At 52.5% G+C, this 22,295-nt stretch overlaps 3 protein-coding genes across 3 annotated transcripts in view; 2 read left to right on the forward strand and 1 right to left on the reverse strand.

The window, feature by feature from the left end:
* The first annotated feature begins 589 nt into the window (after positions 1–589).
* plekhd1 (pleckstrin homology domain containing, family D (with coiled-coil domains) member 1) lies at positions 590–10,190 on the forward strand. The gene is made up of 13 exons (XM_056589760.1): positions 590–753; positions 2,258–2,351; positions 2,606–2,695; positions 3,116–3,192; positions 3,755–3,846; positions 4,004–4,056; positions 4,304–4,398; positions 4,662–4,755; positions 5,152–5,354; positions 7,067–7,199; positions 7,968–8,112; positions 9,101–9,244; positions 10,000–10,190. The coding sequence occupies exons 1-13, from the start codon at positions 590–592 to the stop codon at positions 10,188–10,190; spliced, it is 1,575 nt and encodes a 524-aa protein (XP_056445735.1).
* Positions 10,191–14,868: 4,678 nt separating this feature from the next.
* ccdc177 (coiled-coil domain containing 177) lies at positions 14,869–17,607 on the reverse strand. The gene is made up of 3 exons (XM_056589761.1): positions 17,353–17,607; positions 16,508–17,265; positions 14,869–16,477 (listed from the first exon to the last, which is right to left on the reverse strand). The coding sequence occupies exons 1-3, from the start codon at positions 17,605–17,607 to the stop codon at positions 14,869–14,871; spliced, it is 2,622 nt and encodes an 873-aa protein (XP_056445736.1).
* Positions 17,608–18,747: 1,140 nt separating this feature from the next.
* The window catches only part of smoc1 (SPARC related modular calcium binding 1), a 27,270-nt gene continuing 23,722 nt past the window's right edge, over positions 18,748–22,295 (forward strand). The window contains exon 1 of the mRNA XM_056589762.1: positions 18,748–18,867. Within this exon, the coding sequence (XP_056445737.1) occupies positions 18,748–18,867 (120 nt within the window). The remainder of the gene's footprint in view (positions 18,868–22,295) is intronic.

The following is a 22,295-nucleotide window of genomic DNA, read 5'->3' on the forward strand; positions in this document are numbered from 1 at the left end:
TGTAATCTGAACAGAGTTCAGTAATCTGAATAACCCCCCTCTCACGGAACAAGCTCATCTAACCCCAGCTTTAGCAACACGCTCCTAAAGCGGCTCTCTTCCCTGACCTCCATCCCTCCCTCTCTCTACCCCCCCCCCCCCCCCCCCCCCCCTCGCTCTCTTTATCCCTCTTTCATGACCCTCGTTCCATAACTATCCCTCCCTCTCCTCTCTCTGTCCTGCTCAATCTCTCCATCCCTCCCTCTGTCTCTCCATCCCTCCATCCCTCCCTCCCTCCCTCTGTCTCTCCATCCCTCCTCCCTCCCTCCCTCCCTCTGTCTCTCCCCCCTCCCTCGTCCCGGTGCTGATCCCCTGTCTCCCTCCAGCCGCCGGCTGAATCGGTCGCTGCTTCCATACTCGCCGGCGGCTCATCGAAGCCATCGACTCGTGGCCCCTGCGTCCGTCCGTCCGTCCGTCCGTCCGTCCGCTCGTCCCATGTGTGATGCGCTCCCGGTCCTTATTGACTGACGGCTGTTTTTAATTCCATCGATTTCCCATCGCTCCTCCTCCTCCCGGCGGGTGGGTCTGTGGCAGGAGGAGGTGCTGGGAGATGTTCTCCTCCTCGTTGTCGGGCAGCAGGAGCGCAGTGTTCTCGCCCTGGTCCTCCATGGAGCAGACGGACCCTGAGGTGCTGGACTTCAGCACCAAGGTGCAGGCCCAAGGGGTGCTCTGGAAGAGGCCTTTCGGACGGCCCTCTGCCAAGTGGTCCCGCAGGTGAGTCGGGGGTCTGGAGGGTCTATGGGACTGATAAGGGGGGTCCGGAGGGTCGAGGGGACTGGTTAGGGGGTCTGGTGAGGAGTTCTAGGGGGTCTCTGGGTCTGGTTAGTGTTTCTAGACGGTCTATGGTTTTGGTGTTCTGATCTGGGTCTATGGGCCTTGGTCTGGTGAGTTCTGGGTATGGAGGGAGGTCTATCTTTCTAGAGGGTCTATAGGTCTGTAGCGAGGTCTAGACTTGAGAATAAAACTATATTTAGACAGCTCTAGTTTGGACATGTGTGAAGTTAAAACTGCTTTTAAGTTCAAGCTGGTGGAACTCCTCTTCAGAGTTTTAGGGAGATTTACAAAACAAGCTTTTGCTCTTACAAAGGTCAACATCTGTTCATCTTTAGTTCAGGCCTGCCTATTGGCTCTGTTCCTGCTAATGGCTTATTTGGAACAAATATCTAGATGGAATTACTGCAATAATCTTGTCTTTAAAAAAAATAATAATAATCATCAAATCAATGATCAAAAAGCTTTCTAATATTTTTCTCTGACGCAGAGAATATCTAAGCTACTTTGTATTGAAAGACGACATCAACATGCTTTATAATGAAAAAGAATGTGTTTGAGGCAACTATTTCATAATAGTTCATCAGAAGGTCTATCGCTGAGTATTAGTTCATCAGAAGGTCTATCGCTGAGTATTAGTTCACTACAAGGTCTATCTCTGAGTATTAGTTCACTAGAAGGTCTATCTCTGAGTATTAGTTCACTAGAAGGTCTATCTCTGAGTATTAGTTCATCAGTTCTATCTCTGAGTATTAGTTCATCAGTTCTATCTCTGAGTATTAGTTCACTAGAAGGTCAATCTCTGAGTATTAGTTCACTAGAAGGTCTATCTCTGAGTATTAGTTCACTAGAAGGTCTATCTCTGAGTATTAGTTCACTAGAAGGTCTATCTGAGTATTAGTTCAGTAGAAGGTCTGAGTATTAGTTCACTAGAAGGTCTATAGGTCTTGCTCAGAGTATACATTTGGAACAAAACATTTCCTGGCTCGATACCTCGGAATAAAGTGCTTAGTTTACATAACACAGTAGAATCCGGGACTACTTTTGCCTCTATGCAGTTTCTACTCTGTTGGCGTTTATGTTGGATCAAAGAGAAGCAGGCCACTAGCCTAGCAGGACCTCGAGAGAAGGCCTACCTGGTGGGACCTTTAGAGTTGACCTACCTTGGTGGGACCTTTAGAGCAGACCTACCTTTAGAGTAAACCTACCTGGTGGGACCTTTAGAGTAGGCCTACCTTTAGAGTAGGCCTACCTTTTTAGAGTAGGCCTACCTGGTGGAATCCTTAGAGCAGACCCAACAAGAACCCTGGACTGGTTTATAACCCTAGGGACCATTTAGGTCCAAGGTAACCCACCTGCAGAGCCAGATAAATGTCTTAATGGCCACTGTTGGCTGCTCCGGATGAAATCTGACCAAACGTTCCGCTAAAGGTTCTCCTGTGTGCAGGTTCTTCATCATCAAGGACAGCTTCCTGCTCTACTACGCAGAGAATGAGAAGAAGAACTTTGAGACCAGCCGGTGCTTCAACATCCACCCCAAGGTAGGCTACGGGCTACATCGCAAAGTTACGGGAATACTGCAACGTTCCGGTGGGTTATATAGCGAAGGAAGGTTGTTAATAACACCGAATTATCATCTGGAATTAATATTGTATGGTTGAAGATTTATACATCAAATGGAATGCAACTGTTATGACGAAAATTTGAGTGTAATCTTTTGTGTCATCTTTAACATGGAGTGTAATCTTGAACATCCATGACGTGATGGTCTTGTTTGCTGTCCAACCCTCCCCAGGGAGTGATCCCGCTGGGCGGGTGCGTGGTGACGGCCAGCGAGGACCTGGGCATGCCCTTCGCCATCACGGTCGGGCTGGACGGCTTCACGGTCAGAGCTTTACCTTCACTCCACCTGGCGTTTTCGTCTGTGTTTTGTAAAGTTATCTTAAAGAAATTAGAAGAGCCTCTTTACCGTCTGAAGTCGCCTCCATGATGGAAACAACCGCTGTTGTCTTTGGCGCCAGAATCGGAAGCCTTCCGTTCTTCACCAGAGAGGGCGCTGTTTCTTCCCTTCCGTTCTTCACCAGAGAGGGCGCTGTTTCTTCCCTTCGTTATGTTTGAGTTCTTCAAACAGATCAGACAGTTTGGCTGTTGGTTTACTCTCTCTCCAGGAGGCTGTGGTACTTTAGTAGTAATACTGTGTACTCTCTCTCCAGGGTGCTGTGGTACTTTAGTAGTAATATTGTGTACTCTCTCTCCAGGGTGCTGTGGTACTTTAGTAGTAATACTGTGTGTACTCTCTCTCCAGGGTGCTGTGGTACTGGCCGCCGACTCTTCGCAGGAGCAGAACCAGTGGATGGAGTTGCTGCAGGACTCTGGGAAAATGTGGGTACCTGCTCCCCCTCTTTAACTCCCCCATCTCTCCCCCATACTGGATGCTCGCCCTCCTCTCTACCAGACACTAGGGTGCAGGGGTTTAAACTAGTTTAACGAGTCGTCCCCCTGAAGACTAGTCATTTTAAAATCCCTGAAATCCCCCTCCAGCTCTTGATTAATAAGCAAAAAACAGAAGAAAATCATAAGCTTTAATAAGTTTGTTGGCTAACATTTTAGATCCTTGGTTTACTTCAAAGAACATGTAATTTTACCGTTTCAAAAGAGGAAAAAGCATGTAAAGTTGCCTATTCTACCCAGCCTAATATCCTGGATGATCTTGAGTAAAAAATGTGCAAACATTCACTTTGTTAGCAGTAGCATACAGCGGACCAGATGGTCTCCTGGTCAGGGGGTTTACCTCCCGGACAAAAGGGTCTTGGGTAATACCCTGTAGGCGTCCTTGGGCAAGATGCCCTAACAGACATCCGTCTGTCAGGTTGAGTAAACGGTAAACACACAAGAACAAAGACTGACCCAAGCTAATGTTAGCGCTCTCTCCTGTGGCCTGCAGCACCTGGAAGAATGCCCAGCTCGGGGAGGCCATGATCGAGAGCCTGGGGGCCCAGGGACTACAGCTGGCCAAGGAGAAGCAGGAGTACCTGGGTAAGGCTCCTACTAGATGCCCTGGTCTCTCTGGGGGCCTCAGACGAACAGACAGAAACACCAAGGAGACGTAGGAACAAGGGGAGCATGATGAGTGATTGAGATGTATTATGAGAAGTTGAGATTTATTATTGTTTTGGTGTTTCTTTGTGGACAGATAAACTGATGGAGGAGACAGAGGAGCTGAGTTACCAAAGGGCCCAGACGGAGGTGATTTATCCCTCTGTCTTTGTCTCCAATCTCTCACTCACTCACTCACTCACTCACTCACTCACTCACTCACTCACTCACTCACTCACTCACTCACTCACTCACTCATTCACTCACTCACTCACTCACTCACTCACACACACACAATCTCTTGGTCTTTGTGAACTCTCTCTGTCATCCTATTTCTTTATCACTCTATATCTCTATCGCTTTATTCCTCTGTTCATTCTCTGTTGGTGTTCTTTAGGAGCTGGAGCGTCTGAACCAGGTTCTGGCGGAAGAAAAGATGAAGTTTGAGGAGGTGGTCTCGGAGTTGAAGTCGGAGCAGGAGCAGATTAAAATGTAAGAACTACAATTTTAGCTAACCGCTAGCACGTTGGTTTATAAGGGCGAACAGTCGAACTAACAGATTACCAATGGGACTGTAAAGTGTTTTGATAGCGCTGTAACAGAAGGAAGAGGCCTATAAGAATGTTGGGTCTTCTGGGAGTTGTAGTCTTTGATCCCCTAAAGTTAAGCTAAGCGAGCACTGCGGCAAAAGGAAGAGTCCTGTACAAGCATGGGGGCTGCTGAAAGTTGTAGTTGTATCACCACGCTGTCGACAGGGACCTGGACGGAACGGCTCACTGCCTGAAAGGCGTGGAGACGGAGAAAGAAGAACTCAGCAGCTTAACGGTTTTACTGCAGAAGTCCATTGAGGTAAACCTTTGTCTGTCAATTACTTTCACCCATTTTGTTCCTCTCATACATTTCATGTTTCCACACAGTTTGGAACTCCTTACATAAGACAATGCATGTGCTCTCCCCCTCTTCCCGTCTCTACCCAATCTCTCCTCTATCACTCCCCCTCTTTTACTCTCCCTCCCTCTCTCCCCCCCTACCATCTCTCTCTCCACCCGCCTTTCCTCTACCTCCCCCCTCTCTCTCCCCACCACCATCCCCCCCCCCGCCCTTACCATCTCGCTCTCCCCTCTACCTCTCCCTCTCCCTCTCCCTCCCCCCTTAAATCTCTCTCCCCACCACCATCCTCCCCCCTTACCATCTCGCTCTCCCCTCTCTCCCTCTTACCCCCTCTCTCCCACCCTCTCTCTCCAGGAGTTGTCTCAGGAGAAGCGCAGGACTCTGGAGCTCCTTGGCGTGAAGGTGGTGCCCCCCCACCCGGAGCAGGAGGGGCCTGTGGGGGGGGAGGAGCAGGAGGTGGAGGAGGAGGAGGAGGACGGGGACCTGCTCCAGGACCTACGTCACATCGAGGACCAGATGAAGCTGCTGCTGATGGAGAAGGACACGGCCGAGGCCAAGTGAGCATGACTGCAGTTCTGTAAGGGGAGAGGTGCATTGTGGGAGATGTAGTTTTCTTTGTGGTAAACCCCCTTCAGAAATGTCATGCTGAAATACAGTAGTAAATGTTTTTAAACTAAACATATAGCATTAGTTATAGGAGTCTGGAAGTATTTTTGCATAAGTTGTAAGTATAAATGGATGTAAACAAAAGTGCTGTAACAAATAAGTCCAGACACGTATACTGTAGGTCCTGATCTGCACTAGTGTCGACAATATAATTGATCTGAAATAGACAGCCCGATCAAATCTTTGTATCCTGTAAAGGGTTACGATGTTCCCAGTCCACAGGGCGGTATGACGTGTTCCGGGAATGATTGTAAAAGTCCTCCTGGCCCCCCCACTAATGGCCCCGCTGAGCGTGGAAACATGTATTGATGTTTGGGGCGGCCGCTCACTGTGGATACGGGGGACAGGAAGTAGCTTTGGTGCGGTGGCCATCGACCGCGTGGCCTGTGGTGGTCATCTCTGGATGGGAGAGGACACTGGGAGGACGGGCACTAGGTCAGAGTTTACCGTCATTACTGGACGGCGGACGCCGAGTGCGGCTGTCGCCACAGGGCGGTTGTATCCGGACCTCAGAGTGGGAGAGTCCCAGCGTGGTTCTGATAGGCTGGTCCTGTGTTGGCTCGCCATGTTAGGATACAGACGACATGTGTTTGTAAGTGTTGCAATGTTAAATGCTGGTTACTTTAGCTGGGCCTCCGCCAGAGAAGAACGCAGGGTGGGTTAGTGAGTGAGTGACCCTGAGTGAGTGAGTGAGTGACCCTTACCCTAACCCTAACCCACTCCCTGAGTGAGTGAGTGATTTAACCTGGGCACACTGATTGCTCAATGTGCAACAGGTGTGCAGCCTCTCCCGGCCCCAGAGTCCAATCAGTCCGACTCGGGCCAGGTGAGCCTGCCTCAACCAGCCATCATCCACACACACTCATGCATGGAACAGACACATAAACTGTGTTCGAATTCGTTCCCTATCACGGATAAAGTGCACTATATAGGTAGCTTGCCATTTTGTAGTGGTGTTCGAATTCTCAGTGGTTAATTTCATGCACTGGACTTAAAATACCCCAATTTGAGTGTACATACGATGTTCCCTGCATGTTACTCCCGTATACCACAATGCAATGCGGTCAGGTTTTTCCGGAGGAGACGAAGAAGCTGAATAGCTGAATAACCGCGAAAAACAAATGCATTTAATGATGGAGTCTCCGGCTTCCGTTTAGAAATGTCAACAATTTATTTGGGATTTAACATAGAATATGTAACATTCAAAATATATTTTTTTAAAAATTGTCGTTCCCTATATAGTGAACTATATCATGAACACTATATAGGGAATAGTGAGTGAGTGAATAGGGAACGATTTCGAACACAGCTGCAGCTTGTTGTGGTCCGCCCTGGAAACAGGATGAATTATGCTGATTACCTCAGAGGCCGGGGGTCAACTGTTGAGTGACATGTCATGGGGTCCTAGATGATTCCACGCCCCCCCCCCCTGTGTGTTGGGGTTTGCTGTACTGTGATTTACTGTGTTTAAATGTGTATTTGTCTCTCAACATACTTCTTATAACCTCTCTCTCTCTCTCGCTCTCGCTCTCTCTCTCTCTCTCTCTCTCTCTCTCTCTCTCTCTCTCTCTCTCTCTCTCTCTCTCTTCTCCCCCCCCCCCAGGTTGAGGCAGAACGAGCACAGGTCCCAGCTCCTCCAGGAGGAGAGAGAGTTCTACTCCTCCCAGGCCCACACACTGCAGCAGTCTCTCGCCCAACTCACCGTCGACAAGCAACAGACAGAGGCCGAGCTGCAGGTAACCATGACAACCCCTCTCGTTCAGCCGAGTGCTGCCCCCTAGAGGTGACCTTAATAAGCCGGAGTGAGCGATCGGTGTAAACTCCGATGATGGATTCAGGTTGTTTGAAATGTGACTGGCAGTGAATACAAAATGTATGCAAACGATACTTTAATAGCATCCATTCCAATAGTAAGTTCTTCTGAATAGAATTCACTTATGCATAATTAATAGAAAGAATAAATAAATAGTATGTTATGTTCACAAAACGGTGAAATTTAATGTTAACTGTGTCAGTTGGCCTGTGTTAAAAAGCCTTGAAAAACACTTCATCTTTTATTAAGCATCATGCTGATGGTGTTTGTGGCGGTGGTGGTGGTGGTGTTGGATCTGCATGTCTTCATCCCATCCTAACTGTGGTGGTGGTGGTGTTAGTTCTGTATGTCTTCAACCTTTATTTAACATCATGGTGGTGGTGGTGGTGGTGTTAGTTCTGTATGTCTTCAACCTTTATTTAGCATCATGGTGGTGGGGGTGTTGGTGTTAGTTCTGCATGTCTTCATCCTTTATTTAACATCATGGTGGTGGTGGTGGGGGTGTTGGTGTTAGTTCTGCATGTCTTCATCTTATCCTAATCAAGGTGGTGTTCGCTGTGGTGGTGGTGGTGGTGTCAGTTCTATATATCTTCATCTTATCCAAACCGTGGTGGTTGCTGCGGTTGGTGGTGTTAGTTCTGCATAGCTAAAGCGTGGTGGTGGTGGTGGTGGTGGTGTCTGTGGGGCGCAGGCGGAGATGGAGTCCCGGGTGCAGCTGGAGACCCGGCTGCAGCGGGCGGAGGAGGCCCTCCAGAACCTGGAGAACAGCCTGAGCTCCCTGGAGAGGAGCAGCGCCACCGAGGAGAGGATGAGGGGCGATGTCACCCAGCTGAGGAGTGAGTCTGGGGGGGGGGGGCACCCAGCTGAGGAGTGAGTCTGGGGGGGGGGGGGCCACCCAGCTGAGGAGTGAGTCTGGGGGGGGGGGGGGGGGGGGCACCCAGCTGAGGGGGGAGGCACCACCCAGCTGAGGAGTGAGTCTGGGGGGGGGGGGGGGGCACCCAGCTTGAAGCGCAGTCATTCTAATCCACCTTCTGGTCATTTGCTACACGTCATCCCATCCCTCAACCCACTCCCGGTCCAGCCTCACTCCGCTGTCGAGTTCACTCTCCTGTCCATTCTCACTCTCCTCTCCTGTTCACTCTCCTCTCCAGTCTCACTCTCCTGTCCAGTCTCACTCTCCTCTCCTGTTCACTCTCCTCTCCATTCTCACTCTCCTCTCCTGTTCACTCTCCTCTCCAGTCTCACTCTCCTGTCCAGTCTCACTCTCCTCTCCTGTTCACTCTCCTCTCCATTCTCACTCTCCTCTCCTGTTCACTCTCCTCTCCAGTCTCACTCTCCTGTCCAGTCTCACTCTCCTCTCCTGTTCACTCTCCTCTCCTGTTCACTCTCCTCTCCTGTTCACTCTCCTCTCCAGTCTCACTCTCCTCTCCTGTTCACTCTCCTCTCCTGTTCACTCTCCTCTCCAGCCTCACTCTCCTGTGGTTCTGGAGTAGTGCTTACGTTATACGGTCCTTGACCGCCCCCTAGGGGTCTGAACCAGAACAACATCCTAGTATCGATGTAGGGTTTGACACACAATTCTATTTAATATACTAATAATAATACACTGTTATTATTATATTACACTTATTTGTTCAAACCAATATTGTATCAACAATGTGGATTTGGGACTAATGGTGAATCACTGCTGTTTATTTAAAAATAACTAAATATACATATGTACAGGTGTTAATGTGTGTGTGTGTGTATGTGTGTGCGTGCATGTGTGTGTGTGCGTGTATGTGGGTGTGTGCATGCCTGTGTGTGTCCGTGTGTGTGACCCAGAGTTCTTCGAGGAGTGTATCTGTGCGTCTGAGATCGAGGCCAAGCTGCCGGCCATCATGAAGAACGCCGTGTACCTCCACAAGGCCGCCGCCCGCCGCATCAAGAGCTGTAGGGTGCAGCGCAGGGCCTCCCGCCGCCACTGGCGTGAGTCATGGGTTCACATCCCTCCAGTACCTCCCCTTAGAGTCATGGGTTCACATCCCTCCAGTACCTCCCCTTAGAGTCATGGGTTCACATCCCTCCAGTACCTCCCCTTAGAGTCATGGGTTCACATCCCTCCAGTACCTCCCCTTAGAATCAGGGATTCACATCCCTCCAATACCACCCCTTTGGGTAAGGGATTCACATCCCTCTGAGGGGAACCCCTAAGGGTCAGGGGTTCACATCCCTCAGAGGGGAACCCCTAAGGGTAAGGGGTTCACATCCCTCCCAGTGGAACCCCTAAGGGTCAGGGGTTCACATCCCTCAAAGAATAACCCCTTAGTCCTAGGTTCACATCCCTCCAAGTAGAACCCCTTAGAGTCTGGTTCACATCCCTCTTATATAGGTTCACATCCCTCCCAATATAAGCCTTTAGTCAAGGGTTCACATCCCTCCCAGTAGAAGCCAGTCAACTTACGTTTACGTTTTTCAATGTACACCACTGTTAGCATCACCTTTACCCCATTTCTTTAAAGGATTAAAGTGTAAATAACATGCATAGCAAATTATGAGTTGTGATAATAAAACTTTCGGAATAAAGTTTGACGAAAATGATATCCCGTCCCAACATCACTTCGGGAAACCTTCCTATCGGCAGGAACAATTGTATTGGTAGATCCCCAGTTCAACTGGTCTGTGAGATCAAACCAGTTCCTTCCAGTAACCCTTCCTCCTTCCTCCTTCTCCACCCCCCTCAGTGAAGCACTCCAAGTCTTTTGCCGTCTCCCAGGGCAACAGCGAAGGGGGAGACGGGGGAGGCAGCATGGAAGAGCTGAGAGAGGCGGCCTGGAGGCTGACGGCCGACAGCGGCTTCAGAGAGGGCGTGTACAAGATCATCACACGCAAGAACGCCACCGCCGAGCACGCCACGGAGACAGAGAGCGGCTGAGGGAGAGGGAGGGAGGGAGGGGGGGGGAGAGAGAGAGAGAGAGAGAGAGAGAGAGAGAGAGAGAGAGAGAGAGAGAGAGAGAGAGAGAGAGAGAGAGAGAGAGAGAGAGAGAGAGAGAGAGAGAGAGAGAGAGAGAGAGAGAGAGAGAGAGAGAGAGAGGGGGAGAGGGGGAGAGGGGGAGAGAGAGAGAGAGAGAGATCTCTCCCTCTCCCCACTTAATCACTCTAGAAACCCAGGGAGCCAATCCGAAATCCCAACAGGAGGCATTAAACCAAACCTTTAGCCCGACAGAGCCCCGCTTCTAGGATCTAAAGTTAAACCAAGAAGATGTGATAGATGTGTTGTAGCTGAGAGGTGTTGACGATGTGCCACCTGTATGCACCTGTAAACCAAAGTCACCGCTGGGGCGAGTGCTCCTCTTTCCGTTCGACATGAGCAGCATACACACAACGCGTTACCGTGAATCACAGAGCCAACTGCAGTTTCCTAAAACGCCAGCAGACATCTTTAAATACTTCTTTGGACAATAAAGCACACAGACGCGACCGGGTCTTGTAAAAGGGTTGTCTTTATTGTCTGGTATCTGATGAGATTAGCGGAGGTGTCTTCATCAATCACAGGGGGTTGAAGACCACAAGCTCTAACCTTCTAATAAACGCTGCATCTGATGGTCTGAACTCCATGGAAACTACTAAAAGCAGGCTGTTTTTGGATAATGTATAAAATGATAAGAACAATAATACTAATGGTCGTAAGAAGATGAGGATAAGTAAAGGATAGGAACAGGAACAGGATGTTGAGAGGAAGAAACAGAATGTCATGCCTTGACGTCAATAAAGCTTTGTTTGAACCTTGGAAATGTACCCGCTGTCCTCTTTATACAAGCATAGACTTCACCCCCCCAGTGTCCCCTATTTTTCGTCGTCATGGTACCCCCCCCCACAGTAAGACCACAGAGGAATGATAAACTTTTCAGGTTTGTACTCCAAGAATGCATTGGAGCTTAGAGTAGATTTTAGCTATGCTAAGTTCCAAACGTGTTTATCAATAATGAGGTAAATATTGTTTACGTTTCAGAGTTTAAGAAAGGTTTTTATTTCATTATAGGGGACCTATTATGCTTTTTCGACTTTTATGACCTATAAACGTTGTTATAATGATTGATAGTCATGTTTAACCATACAAAAAAAACGATGCAGATTTTCGGGAAACTCTTCCTCTCATCTGGGCGCTTTCAGCATTCTCTGTCAACGCTCGGTTTCGTCCTTCTCCGCCCCCTCGCCCCCCTCCTGCCAACCCAACTCCGTTGTGATTGGTTACCTTCCTTGGAGCGTGCGCGCGGGCAGATTGGACCAGGCATATGGGGCCGCGGCAGGAGTGCCTCTACGTAGATGATTTACCGGAAATGTGAACAAGTGAATCGCAAACGTTGTTCCGAGCGCTCTGCACAGCCACCCCAGACTGTCAGCAGGGAATACGTCGAAATGCATGTACGTCATTATTTGACACTTTAGTATGGTTAAACATGACTATCAATCAGTATAACAACGTTTATAGGTCATAAAAAAAAAAGCATAATAGGTCCCCTTTAAGTTAAAGGTCGGTGAGAAAGAAAGCAATGCATCATGGGAATAATGACGAGGTAAAGTCCATCAGTTTGAGCTTCAGCACAAAATGGCCGCCTGCCCGCCGTGTTCATCTGAGGCGGACTTGATGAACTGGTTCGGTCCGGATCTCTTGGTGGTCCGGGGGCTCAGCGTGGACCTCCAAGGGACTGGACTTCAACAGGGGGGCACGTCGACGACCCTGGCCCCTCCCTGGACAACGGGACCTGGGGCGGACCCTGGGGAGACGTGAGTGGATGGGGTTCATCATACCGGGGGTCACATGAGCTGCCCATTGGTTGTGGCAAAAACATCCTCCCATTCACAATGTTTTATTAAAACGCCAATAAACAGAACACATTTGATCCTGTGGTGGAGGATACGACCAACAGTTTGATGTTGTTGTATAGGCTATACATCTGGGTCAAATCGATCATCTGCCAGGAGCAAGGAACACCTGGGTGACGTATGACGCTTACAAAATGAAAATGTCATACTTTTTAAGTTAAACTGCTCGCCGTCCTTTCAGCTCTCTGTCCTCCATCCCTCCCTCCCTCTCTCCCTCCCTCCCTCTCTCCCTCTCTCTCTCTCTCTCCCTCCCTCTCTCATCCCTCCCTCTCTCCTGCTAATCTGCCGTCAGGCAGCTGTCACCAGGAGTCAGAAATAACCACTTCTGACGGCTGACTTCTTCATCTAACCGGGCATTTTGCACTCCCCCGCAAAACTGCTGCCTCATTACCCTTCCCCTCCCTCCCCCCTTCTTCCTCCCTCCCCCCTTCTTCCTTCCTCCCCCACGGTTATCTGTTTGAAGCGGGGAGTCCTCCATCAGCACTCTACCCTGACTGTCCTCCTCCTCCCTCCCTCTCTCCCCCATGGTCAGCACTCTAGGCCTGTGTCCTCCCCCCTCCCTCTCTCCCTCTCCCCCCGACGGTCGAACTCTAGGCCTGTGTCCTCCCTCCCTCTCTCCCTCTCTCCCCCATGGTCAGCACTCTAGGCCTGTTTGACCTCCCCCCTCCTCCTCTGTCCTCCAAAAGTTATCTCGGAACATTCAGTAAGTGTTGACCAATCCCGACCGACCAATCGCAGCACAGCAGCGACTCTGCCAGCTAACATCTGCTGGTTAGCCTAGCCAGCTGCAGCGTAACGTCAGCTGGTAAGCCTAACCAGCTGCAGGCTAACGTCAGTTGGTTAGCCTAGCCAGCTGCAGGCTAACGTCAGCTGGTTAGCCTAGCCCGCTGTAGGCTAACGTTAGCTGGTCAACCTAGCCAGCTGCAGGCTAACGTCAGCTGGTTAGCCTAGCCCATTACATGCTAACGTCAGCTGGTTACACTAGCCAGCTCTAGGTCGGTGAGTCAGGGGTTAACTAGGACTAGGAGTTGGAGGGCAGGTCTATCAGCAGTTTTCTGATGGGGAATGAAAATAAGTTCGAGAGAGAGAGAGAGAGAGAGAGAGGGCAGCTTCACCTTGGGATAACAGCTACGTGGAGAACCGTGCCACTGAATGCGGTACCTTTGCGTGTCGGTAACCTGGGATGAACCAGACCTCCTGACCTCTCTCGGTCCCCCTAGAACCGGCCTCTGAACACAACATGGAACCCCGCAGAACGTCCCCGACAGAGGAACAAGCTGCTCGCCGGTCCTACGCAGAACGATGCGCTGCTCACACAGCCCCCGCCCCCCCCCCCACCACACACACACACACTGTTCTCATCTAGTTCAAATTATCATCGCCATGGCAACCAGAACATCTAAGGCCCGTGGGGAACTGTTGGATCGCAGCGGCTGTTAGCTTCAGAGAGCCTGGGCGCTGGCCGGCGCGGCGCTAGCATGACTGAACGAGTGGGAGGAGCTAGCGAGGAGGAGGCAGAGCTACAGGGAGGCGGAGCTACAGGGAGGGAGTGGGCGTAGCGCGTGCGGCCCAGTTGCGTACGTTTAGCTCGTCCATTGTATTCATGTGTGTTTAATTACACACTTAAACCGCTGTGGCTAACGATGCTAACATCATGAAGCCACCAACGATGACCTGCTCAAAACAAGAAACAAGCAAACCGTCTGGAACCGGTCACCAGTCACCTGTGCATACCTGTGTGGCGTCGGCGGACGTCCTCACCCCATCTCAGGTGAGGCGGTGGGAGGGTCTGCGCTGGGCGGAGTCACTGGTGGGAGGAGTCATTGGGAAGAGGAAGGAGTCAGGCTGAAGTGGCGGTGTGTGGCCGATGTGTGCGCTCAGCGTGGCTGTCGTGGAGAACCAATAGGATGCAAGGACTGAAGGCTGGGACTCTAAACTCCTCCTCCTGGATGGACTGTGTGTCGGGGGGTTATGTGTGTGTGGGGGGGGGGGGGGGGTAGAGAGATGACTTTCACCCCCCGGGGCTGGTCTGTCGCGGGCCGGTGCTTCAGTAAGGACGAGTCACAGATTCTACAAAAGGAGCTCTAACTTAGTGCATTGGAGGAGTAGGGGGGTGTGTGTGTGTGGGGGGGGGGGGGGTGTGGGGGGGGGGTGTGCTCTGCAGCGCAGTGGAATCTATTTCCTGCTGCCTTTCAGTTCGTCGCCGCCCCTTAAAGCAGCGCTGGCCTGCTTTAAAAGCCCCCTGAAGACCTCATGGTTTTGTGCTTCCTGGACAACAATGGCTCTTTTCATCTCAGCACCAACTCTGGGTGCAGAGGCTGAGGGAGTGAATGCAGAGCGAGGGGGAGAGAGGGGGGAGAGCAGGGGGAGGAGGCAGAGGAGAGGGGTTTGTTTAGCTGCTCCAAAAGGCAGCTTTCTCAGGACCCCCTCTCCCATCTTAGTTCTGAGTGTCCGGCCCGGGTTTATGTTTCGGGGCATCTTGTTACGTCATCACAACCAACTTCATTTTAGTTCATATTTCTGGAGCCTTGGAGGGAAAAAGACGTTCCGTAGAGCAACACATAAGTAAACATGGGGGTAAAACACGATGATTCTCCGTGAGGGGGCAGAGCTGTTTAAAGCTAAGGGCCGTGTCGGCGGGGGGGGGGGCCCAGCGTGTCTGGCGACCGAGGCCCTCGTCACAGCCCCCCAGCGGGGGTGAGGAGGGGAGGGGGGGGGGGGCGGGGTCACTTCCCGTCCAGCCCGGCGGCCAGCTGAGCCTCCAGCGCCATCTTGTCGAAGGTGCGCATGTTGGTCTCCTCGCGCACGCGGTCGCGCACGTGGAAGGAGGCGCGCGCGGTGGAGCGGGCGCTCTCCAGCACGGCGCGCTTCTCCTTGAAGATCTGCTCGCTCTTCTCCAGCTTCTTCTCGATGGACTGCAGCAGCTCCGCCCGCCTCTGCTGCTCCTCGTCCTCCACCCGCCGCCGGTTCAGCCGCTGCAGCCTCTCCTTCTCCTGCCGGCTCTGCGCCGCGCGCTGGGCCTTCTCCCGCGCCTTCTCCTCGGCCGCCAGCGCCGCCTGCGCGGCCCTCCTGTCGGCCTCCTTCACGCGGGCCTCCAGCTGCTGCTGCTGCTGCCGCTCCCGCTGCTCGGCCGCCCGCCGCGCCTTCAGGATCTGCTTCTCCTCGCGCCGCGCCTTCTCCTTCAGCTCCTGGCCCCGGCGCTCCACGATCTGCCCGTAGTTTTCCAGCGAGCGGTTCAGCTTGCCCTCGGCCGCGCGCTGGGCCTCCTCCCGCTCCTCCTGCTCCCGCCGCGAGATCTCCCGGATGAGCGCCGCGTGCCGGCGCTTCTCGGCGCGGTTCAGGCCGCGGCGGTCCTCCTGCGCGCGGTGCTCCGTCTCCTGCCGCTTCAGCTCGGCCATGGTCAGCCTCTCGTCCAGCAGGAGGCGCTCCTGCTCCAGCACGGCGCCCCGCTCCTCCTCCAGCGCCTTCAGGTTCTGCTCCTGCAGCGCCTTCTTCTGCTTCTCCTCGCGCGACGCCTGCTGCAGCCTCTGCAGACGGCCGCGCTCCTGCTGCTCGGACAGCTCCCTCCAGCGCTCCTCGCTCTCCTCCGCCTGCCGCAGCTTGGCGGCCGACGAGTCGCGCTCCTGCTGGCTGAGGCGGCGCTGGCGCGTGGACACCTGGCAGTGCCACGCCCGCTGGCACTGCACCACGGCGCGCTGCTTCTCGCGCTCCTCCTGGTCGCGCCGCAGCTCGTCCATGCGCTTCTCGCTGTCCCACTGCAGGTGCGCCACGTAGCGCGTCTGGCTCATGATGTCCTCCTCCTGGTAGCGCGCCAGCATCAGCGCCGCGATCTTGCGGTCGCGCTCGGGCACGGCCTTGAGCCCCCGCCGCCGCACCTCGCGCACGATGCGCTCCACCTTCTGCGTGGTCTGGTGGGAGTGGCTGAGGTCGCCCAGGCTCAGGCTCCGCCCCATCAGGGAGTTGAAGGTGGCCAGGGTGCGGGCGCGGGGGCTGGACCTCTTGGCCCAGTGGTCCCGGCCGGCCTCCCAGCTGTAGGAGGAGGAGGCGCCCGACTCGGAGGAGGTGCAGGTGGTGGTGGTGGTGGCGGTGGTGACGGTGGTGTTGGAGGTGGAGGACTCCAGCCGCCGCTGGAGGGACTCCGTGGAGTGGCTCTTGGCCTTGCCGTGCCCGTTGTGCTGAGGCACCGCCCCCCCGGGCACGCCGTTGAGGGGGAGCGAGGGGACCGGGGCGGCCTGCCGGCACACGATGGAGGCCAGGGTGGAGTTGGCTCGGGGGAACGCCGGGGGCTTGGGGGTCGACCGGGGGAAGGTGTTGGAGGACTTGCCCCCGGAGGACCTACCCCCGGAGGTCTTGCCCCCGGAGGACTTGCGGGTCACCGGGGGGGGGCCGGACGAGGCCACCCTGCTCGGGGTCTTCCCCGGCTCCGAGGACGAGGGCGCGGCCTGCTTCGGCGTCCCCAGGTGGGGGCCCCTGGAGGAGGCGGAGCCGAACGACCCGGTCCTCGACGACCTCGAGGACCCCGACTTCGGGGAGTGGCCGGCCTTGGTGGGCGAGGCCTTTGACGACGCGGCCACGCCCGCTTTCGCAGCCGGACCCGAGGGCGCGGACCTCACGGGCGCCGCTCCGGCGTCGTGAAGGGCCGACGCCGTCAGCGGTCCGGACCCCGCCCGGGCGGAGTCGGGGCTCTTCTCCGCGGAACGCTGTGGAGACGAGGCGGCGGCGGCGGCGGCGGCGGCGGCGGCGGCGGCGTTCCCGTTGACGGCCGCCGCCAGGACCCGCCTCTTCTCCTCGCGGACGATGCGCTCGCGCTCCTCGCGGCACTGCCTCAGCTTGCCGTGGCGCTCGCGCTCGTACACCTCGAACATCCCCGTGGCGACGCGCATGGAGCGGCCCGGCGCCTCGCGGGCGAAGTCGGCCAGCGGGCGCGACAGCAGCTCCACGGGCTTCACGCCGCAGCGGGCGCACGCCTCCAGGGACCGGGGGCTGGTCAGCACGTAGCGGCTGCCCTCCGCCACCGGGGACTCGAAGTTGTAGAGGTCCAGGTGCAGCTTGGGCGGGGGGGGGGGGCTTTGCTGGGGGGGGGGGTTTCCCTGTTGGGGGGGAGGGGGAGGAGGGTCTCCGTTCTGGGGGGGAGGACTTCCCCGCTCGGTGGGGGGGCTTCCCTGCTTGGGAGGGGGGCACACGGCGGCCGTGGTCCCTCTGCCGGGGGCTGCGGAGTGGCAGGGGCTGGGCTCGCAGCTGCCGGTGGGCGGAGTCTGGAAGCCGGCGTCTCCGTCGGGGTCGTCCTCCGCCGCCATGCCGTCCCCCTCGTCGGGCCGGCGGGGGACGTGATTGGGCAGGCCGGCGGCGTCTGGGTGCACGTGATTGGGCAGGCCGGCGGCGTCCGGGTGCACGTGATTGGGCAGGCCTGGGGTGTCCGAGTGCGGGCCTTTGCACTGATCCTCAACTTCGGACGTGTCGACCATGATGGAGGGGTACTGCAGTGGGGGGGGCCGGAGGCACAGAACAGAGGTTTCAGTCTAAGGATTATCACGCTAACGGAGTAGCGCAGTTTAGGAGACGCATGCAGTCTGTCAGGGGTGGGGGTAGGGGGGGCACGGCAGAGAGGAGTCATAAATAGAGGATGCATGCATCCTTGCACACATCGGTGCGGCCAGTGATTTTACGCCAGATGAGACTTAATGCCCTTCGGGGAAATTGCGTAACGCAAGAGACACACACACGGGAGTCCCTGAATAGGAATTCTACTTTCGGAGTTACCAGGCTGAAATAATTGATTACTCATTATGTGTTTTTTCACTCTATATAACACGGTCTAGTCCAATTGACCCAGTTATGCTCTCCTGCTGCAGTATAGGCATGCGACTTGTCAAACATCTGTCAGTGTGTCCTCACAATTGTGACGTTTGGCTTTGGAAGCTTTAACCAAAAAGGGAAAACGGTGAACAAGCAATGCTAAGCGTTATTGGATTCCGTTCCGTGCTGTGCGCATAACAGCTGACAAAACTGCAAGGGCCCCCTTTATATTGACACATGAAGGATGTGCAGGCCTCTCGACTGCACTGTGGCTCACAAACCAACATACCAACGCTTATTACACTTTAGATTTACTGGCGGTCATCCACTATAAGCTATGTTCAATGGGGATCCGCGGAACCTTAGCTAAATCGGTCGTACACATGCACATATATTAATTTATAACGAATCGGTTTTTCATGCAGTGTGATAGTTCAGGAGGAGCACATCGACTCACCTGCCAGTTTGCCAAACGTTTAGAAAAGCGATGCTCAGTTCCAGTTTATTCTGCGCCGGGTCCCGTGATCCCGGCATAATACCGCGTTAGCGGGAGCCCACCTTCTCTGTCAACCCCGCGACGGAGCATCACATCGCCGAAGCCCCGGGCGACCCGACACGGACAGACGGTGCCTCTCGCAGTCCACCACAAATCACCGCCGAGCTCAGTTATACAACATAGCGTCCCCAGATCAGCTCTAAACACAAATCCCCTTTTGGCACGGTAAAATATAAGGCGGGGAGGAGGATATTAGTGGTGGGAGAACGTCCACCGAACGTCCCTCTGCGACGAGCATCTCGTAGTAAACATCATGGAGCCCACCTGCCCCTCTCAGCATCTCTCCTCTCCGGGCTCCTTAGCCCCGCCTGCTGGGGTGAGGACAAGAATAGACTCGCAGCTCATCGAGCGCACCATATGTCCACTGGAGAAGGTGAAATCAAGAGTAGTTTGTTCCTGAAGAGAAACCCAGACTGTTACTGTAGAAACACGATGCCAGACTCCACTTTACGCCCTTATAAACGTGTTGTCCTGTAATTAATTACAGAAAATGTAAATTCAATGTATTTGCAAACTGGAAAATTATTTTATCATTTTTTATTTAGGCCTATTCAATATATATATTTTATATATTCCGTTTTGCAAACACATTTTACATTTTTGAAAAAAAGAAGAATATATGCAAGCTGCAAAATATTGCTAAAATACATAGTGACAATATCAGAGATCTGTGCCACAATGTATTTTAGAAATATGTTACAATTTTCTGTGCGGGTGATGGAATTGCTTTTATTAGTATAAGGGAACGAGGAAAGTATTTTAATGATGAATCCTTCACGTCAGCAGCCTAAACACAACACTATTTAAATCTCAACCGAACCGGCGGCTGCATTTTACCATGGGACACAAAGTAATTTAAATACGACATTTAAATTCAAGCAGATCTGACGCCAGGCTGGTACATATGAATAGTCGGCCTGCCTAGGGTTTAGCATATTTCTGAAAAGATATGAAAATCGGCGTGGGGTAGCCTGATTATGAACTCGCATCACCGTGTAATCCCAGCCATCTGGGAATCTCCGTCTCGGATTATCTAGAGTGCAATGGGCCAATGTAGCCACTAGGTGCTGCCACATCCCCACAGAAAAACGGTGCGATTCTCTCTGTTGTAGTTCTTGACCAGGGCTTCCCAGATTGTCTCACCCGTGACCCTTCTGCAGGGATTGGTGTAGGCCTACTCCTGGCCCGGGACCGAACGAATCTTTAATGCAGTAAAATACGCAATACGTTCTCATAAACATGTCCAATAGCATACTTTGATTAACATTTCTCTACATATTTTATTCCGCCACACAGATTTCCAAACTTTCAATTTTTTCAATTTCAATTTAAACAGACAAGGTATGTATAGGTATTTTTGAGTGATGAAAGATTTATACATATCAATTCAATAAACTTATTTTTTCTACCAGTGTCTGGTAGAAAAAAAGGATTTTCCAAATGTATTGTCCATCCTACAGTCTGAATTATATGGGATCTAAATATTTATTATAAAAAGTAATAATGGACAATAATGAAGGTGCTCAAATATAAACATGTGATACAAATGTAATGCAATGTTTTATATCATATCGTGTTCATATTGAGATTGTTAAACCATCAACAAGTGTAAACTGACTTCTTTAGTTGAACATTTATTGATATTTTTATCATATCAAATTGATTTTTAATCTTTAGAGAGATCACATTTTCTTTTGATTGATGCCGATGTTTATATTAGTGTTTGTATGTATCTGTGAATATTAATATAGATGTATAATGTACGTATGTGAATTTCAGAGAGAGAGAGAGAGAGAGAGAGAGAGAGAGAGAGAGAATATCAGGGCGGGAGAGAGAAGGAGGGAATGGGAGTAGGCAGCATGAAGAGGGTGTGTATTAGATAACTGGGGTGAGAGCAGCAGTGAAGATGACCCACTAAACTATCGACCTGCTGTGTGGGTGTTTCGGGGATGTGTGTGTGTCTGTGTGTGTGTGTGTGTGTTAGTTTAATTAGCCTCTGACCTTGGCTGGTATCTGAGCGGAGCGTCCTAGCTAGGGGCATGAGGACCTAGGAGGGGCCAGGCAGGAGGTGAAAGGGTTTGGCCGTGTGTGTGTGTGTGTGTGTGTGTGTGTGTGTGTTTGTGTGGGGTTGTTTCTGCTCCACAGAGTGTGTGAGCAGCTTTTAATTTTATTGTGGAGAGGGCTTTACTCCCACAAATAGCGCTGAACTAGCGGGGTTCACCCAGAGGTGAGGCGCTGGGTGCAGCCGGGGTCCCCAGCTCCGAGGGCCCGTAGCCGGGTCGGGGGGCCTCGGGCCCTCCAGGTGCACCGTCGGGGGGACCCAGGGGCCCCCCAGACGCACACCGACAGACCTCAGCGCTATCAGACCTTAGTATAGATAGAGCTTTAGTCGGTATAAGCTCCCCTGAGTTACCCGATTATTCCTCACTCACCTTCTGTTTGAGAGCAGCCTTTACGGCCTTAGGTATCTCCTGGTGCTAGCAGACAAAATGCTAGGAAAATATTAAACTGAATCTTTTTTTATAAACCGAAAGAACAACACAAGATGGGTCCTCTCCAAAAAAAGATTCAGTTTAATATTTTCCTACGTCTGACCCTATTTTCACACTAATTAGACATATAACCATATAAATGTACTAATACACTTATTAAACATTTAACCATAGAAATGTCAAGACTGGACACATTGGCTCTGTTTAGTCTGTTTGGCCCCTAAAGTTCACGTTTAGCCTGCTTGGCCCCTATAGTTCACACTTAGCCCTGTTTGGCCCCTATAGTTCACATTTAGCCTGTTTGGCCCATATAGTTCACATTTAGCCTGCTTGGCCCCTATAGTTCACATTTAGCCTGTTTGGCCCCTATAGTTCACATTTAGCCTGTTTGGCCCCTATAGTTCACATTTAGCCTGTTTGGCCCCTATAGTTCACATTTAGCCCTGTTTGGCCCCTATAGTTCACATTTAGCCTGTTTGGCCCCTATAGTTCACATTTAGCCCTGTTTGGCCCCTATAGTTCACATTTAGCCCTGTTTGGCCCCTATAGTTCACATTTAGCCTGTTTGGCCCCTATAGTTCACATTTAGCCTGTTTGGCCCATAAAGTTCATGTTAAGCCCTGTTTGGCCCCTATAGTTAACATCTAGCCCTGTATGGCCCATAAAGTTCATATTAAGCCCTGTTTGGCCCCTATAGTTAACATCTAGCCCTGTATGGCCCCTACCTGGCCCTTGGTCACATTAAGTTTGCCAACAGGAGGGACATCTCTGGACACAACATCAACACACTTAAGACGGCTTTCTCTCATTCATTCACTCACTCACTCACTCACTCACTCACTCACTTACCCATACATACACACTCATTCACACACACCCTCCTGAAGAGGGTGTGTGTGTGTGGTTGTAGGGGGGGGGCAGCATACGGGGTCCTAGGGCCAAAGCTGTTAATTCAATCAGCGGAGTGGCACGCTCAATTAGAGCTCTACAAGGGCGCGGGCCGGGGGGAGGGGCCGGGGGGAGGGGCCGCGGAGGGAGCGCTGTTAATTGTGGATGACAGTGTGTAAACACAGCGGTGAATAGAGCCTGCAGGTGCGACTCCCGGGGCCAGACTCAATAGACCTTTCACACCCTCTGCCTGAGTCACCCTTTCTCCCCCTCTCTCTCGCTCTCTCTCTCTCATCACATCCTCTCCAGTCTCTCTCCTCTCTCTCTCTCTCTTCTCTCTCTTCATCTCTCGTCTCACTCTCTCTCTCATCGCTCTCATCCCTCTCTCTTCATCTACTCCTTCTCTCGCTTTCTCTCCTCT

Source organism: Gadus chalcogrammus, chromosome 5 (genome assembly GCF_026213295.1).
Source record: "Gadus chalcogrammus isolate NIFS_2021 chromosome 5, NIFS_Gcha_1.0, whole genome shotgun sequence".
Classification (NCBI taxonomy): Eukaryota; Metazoa; Chordata; class Actinopteri; order Gadiformes; family Gadidae; genus Gadus; species Gadus chalcogrammus.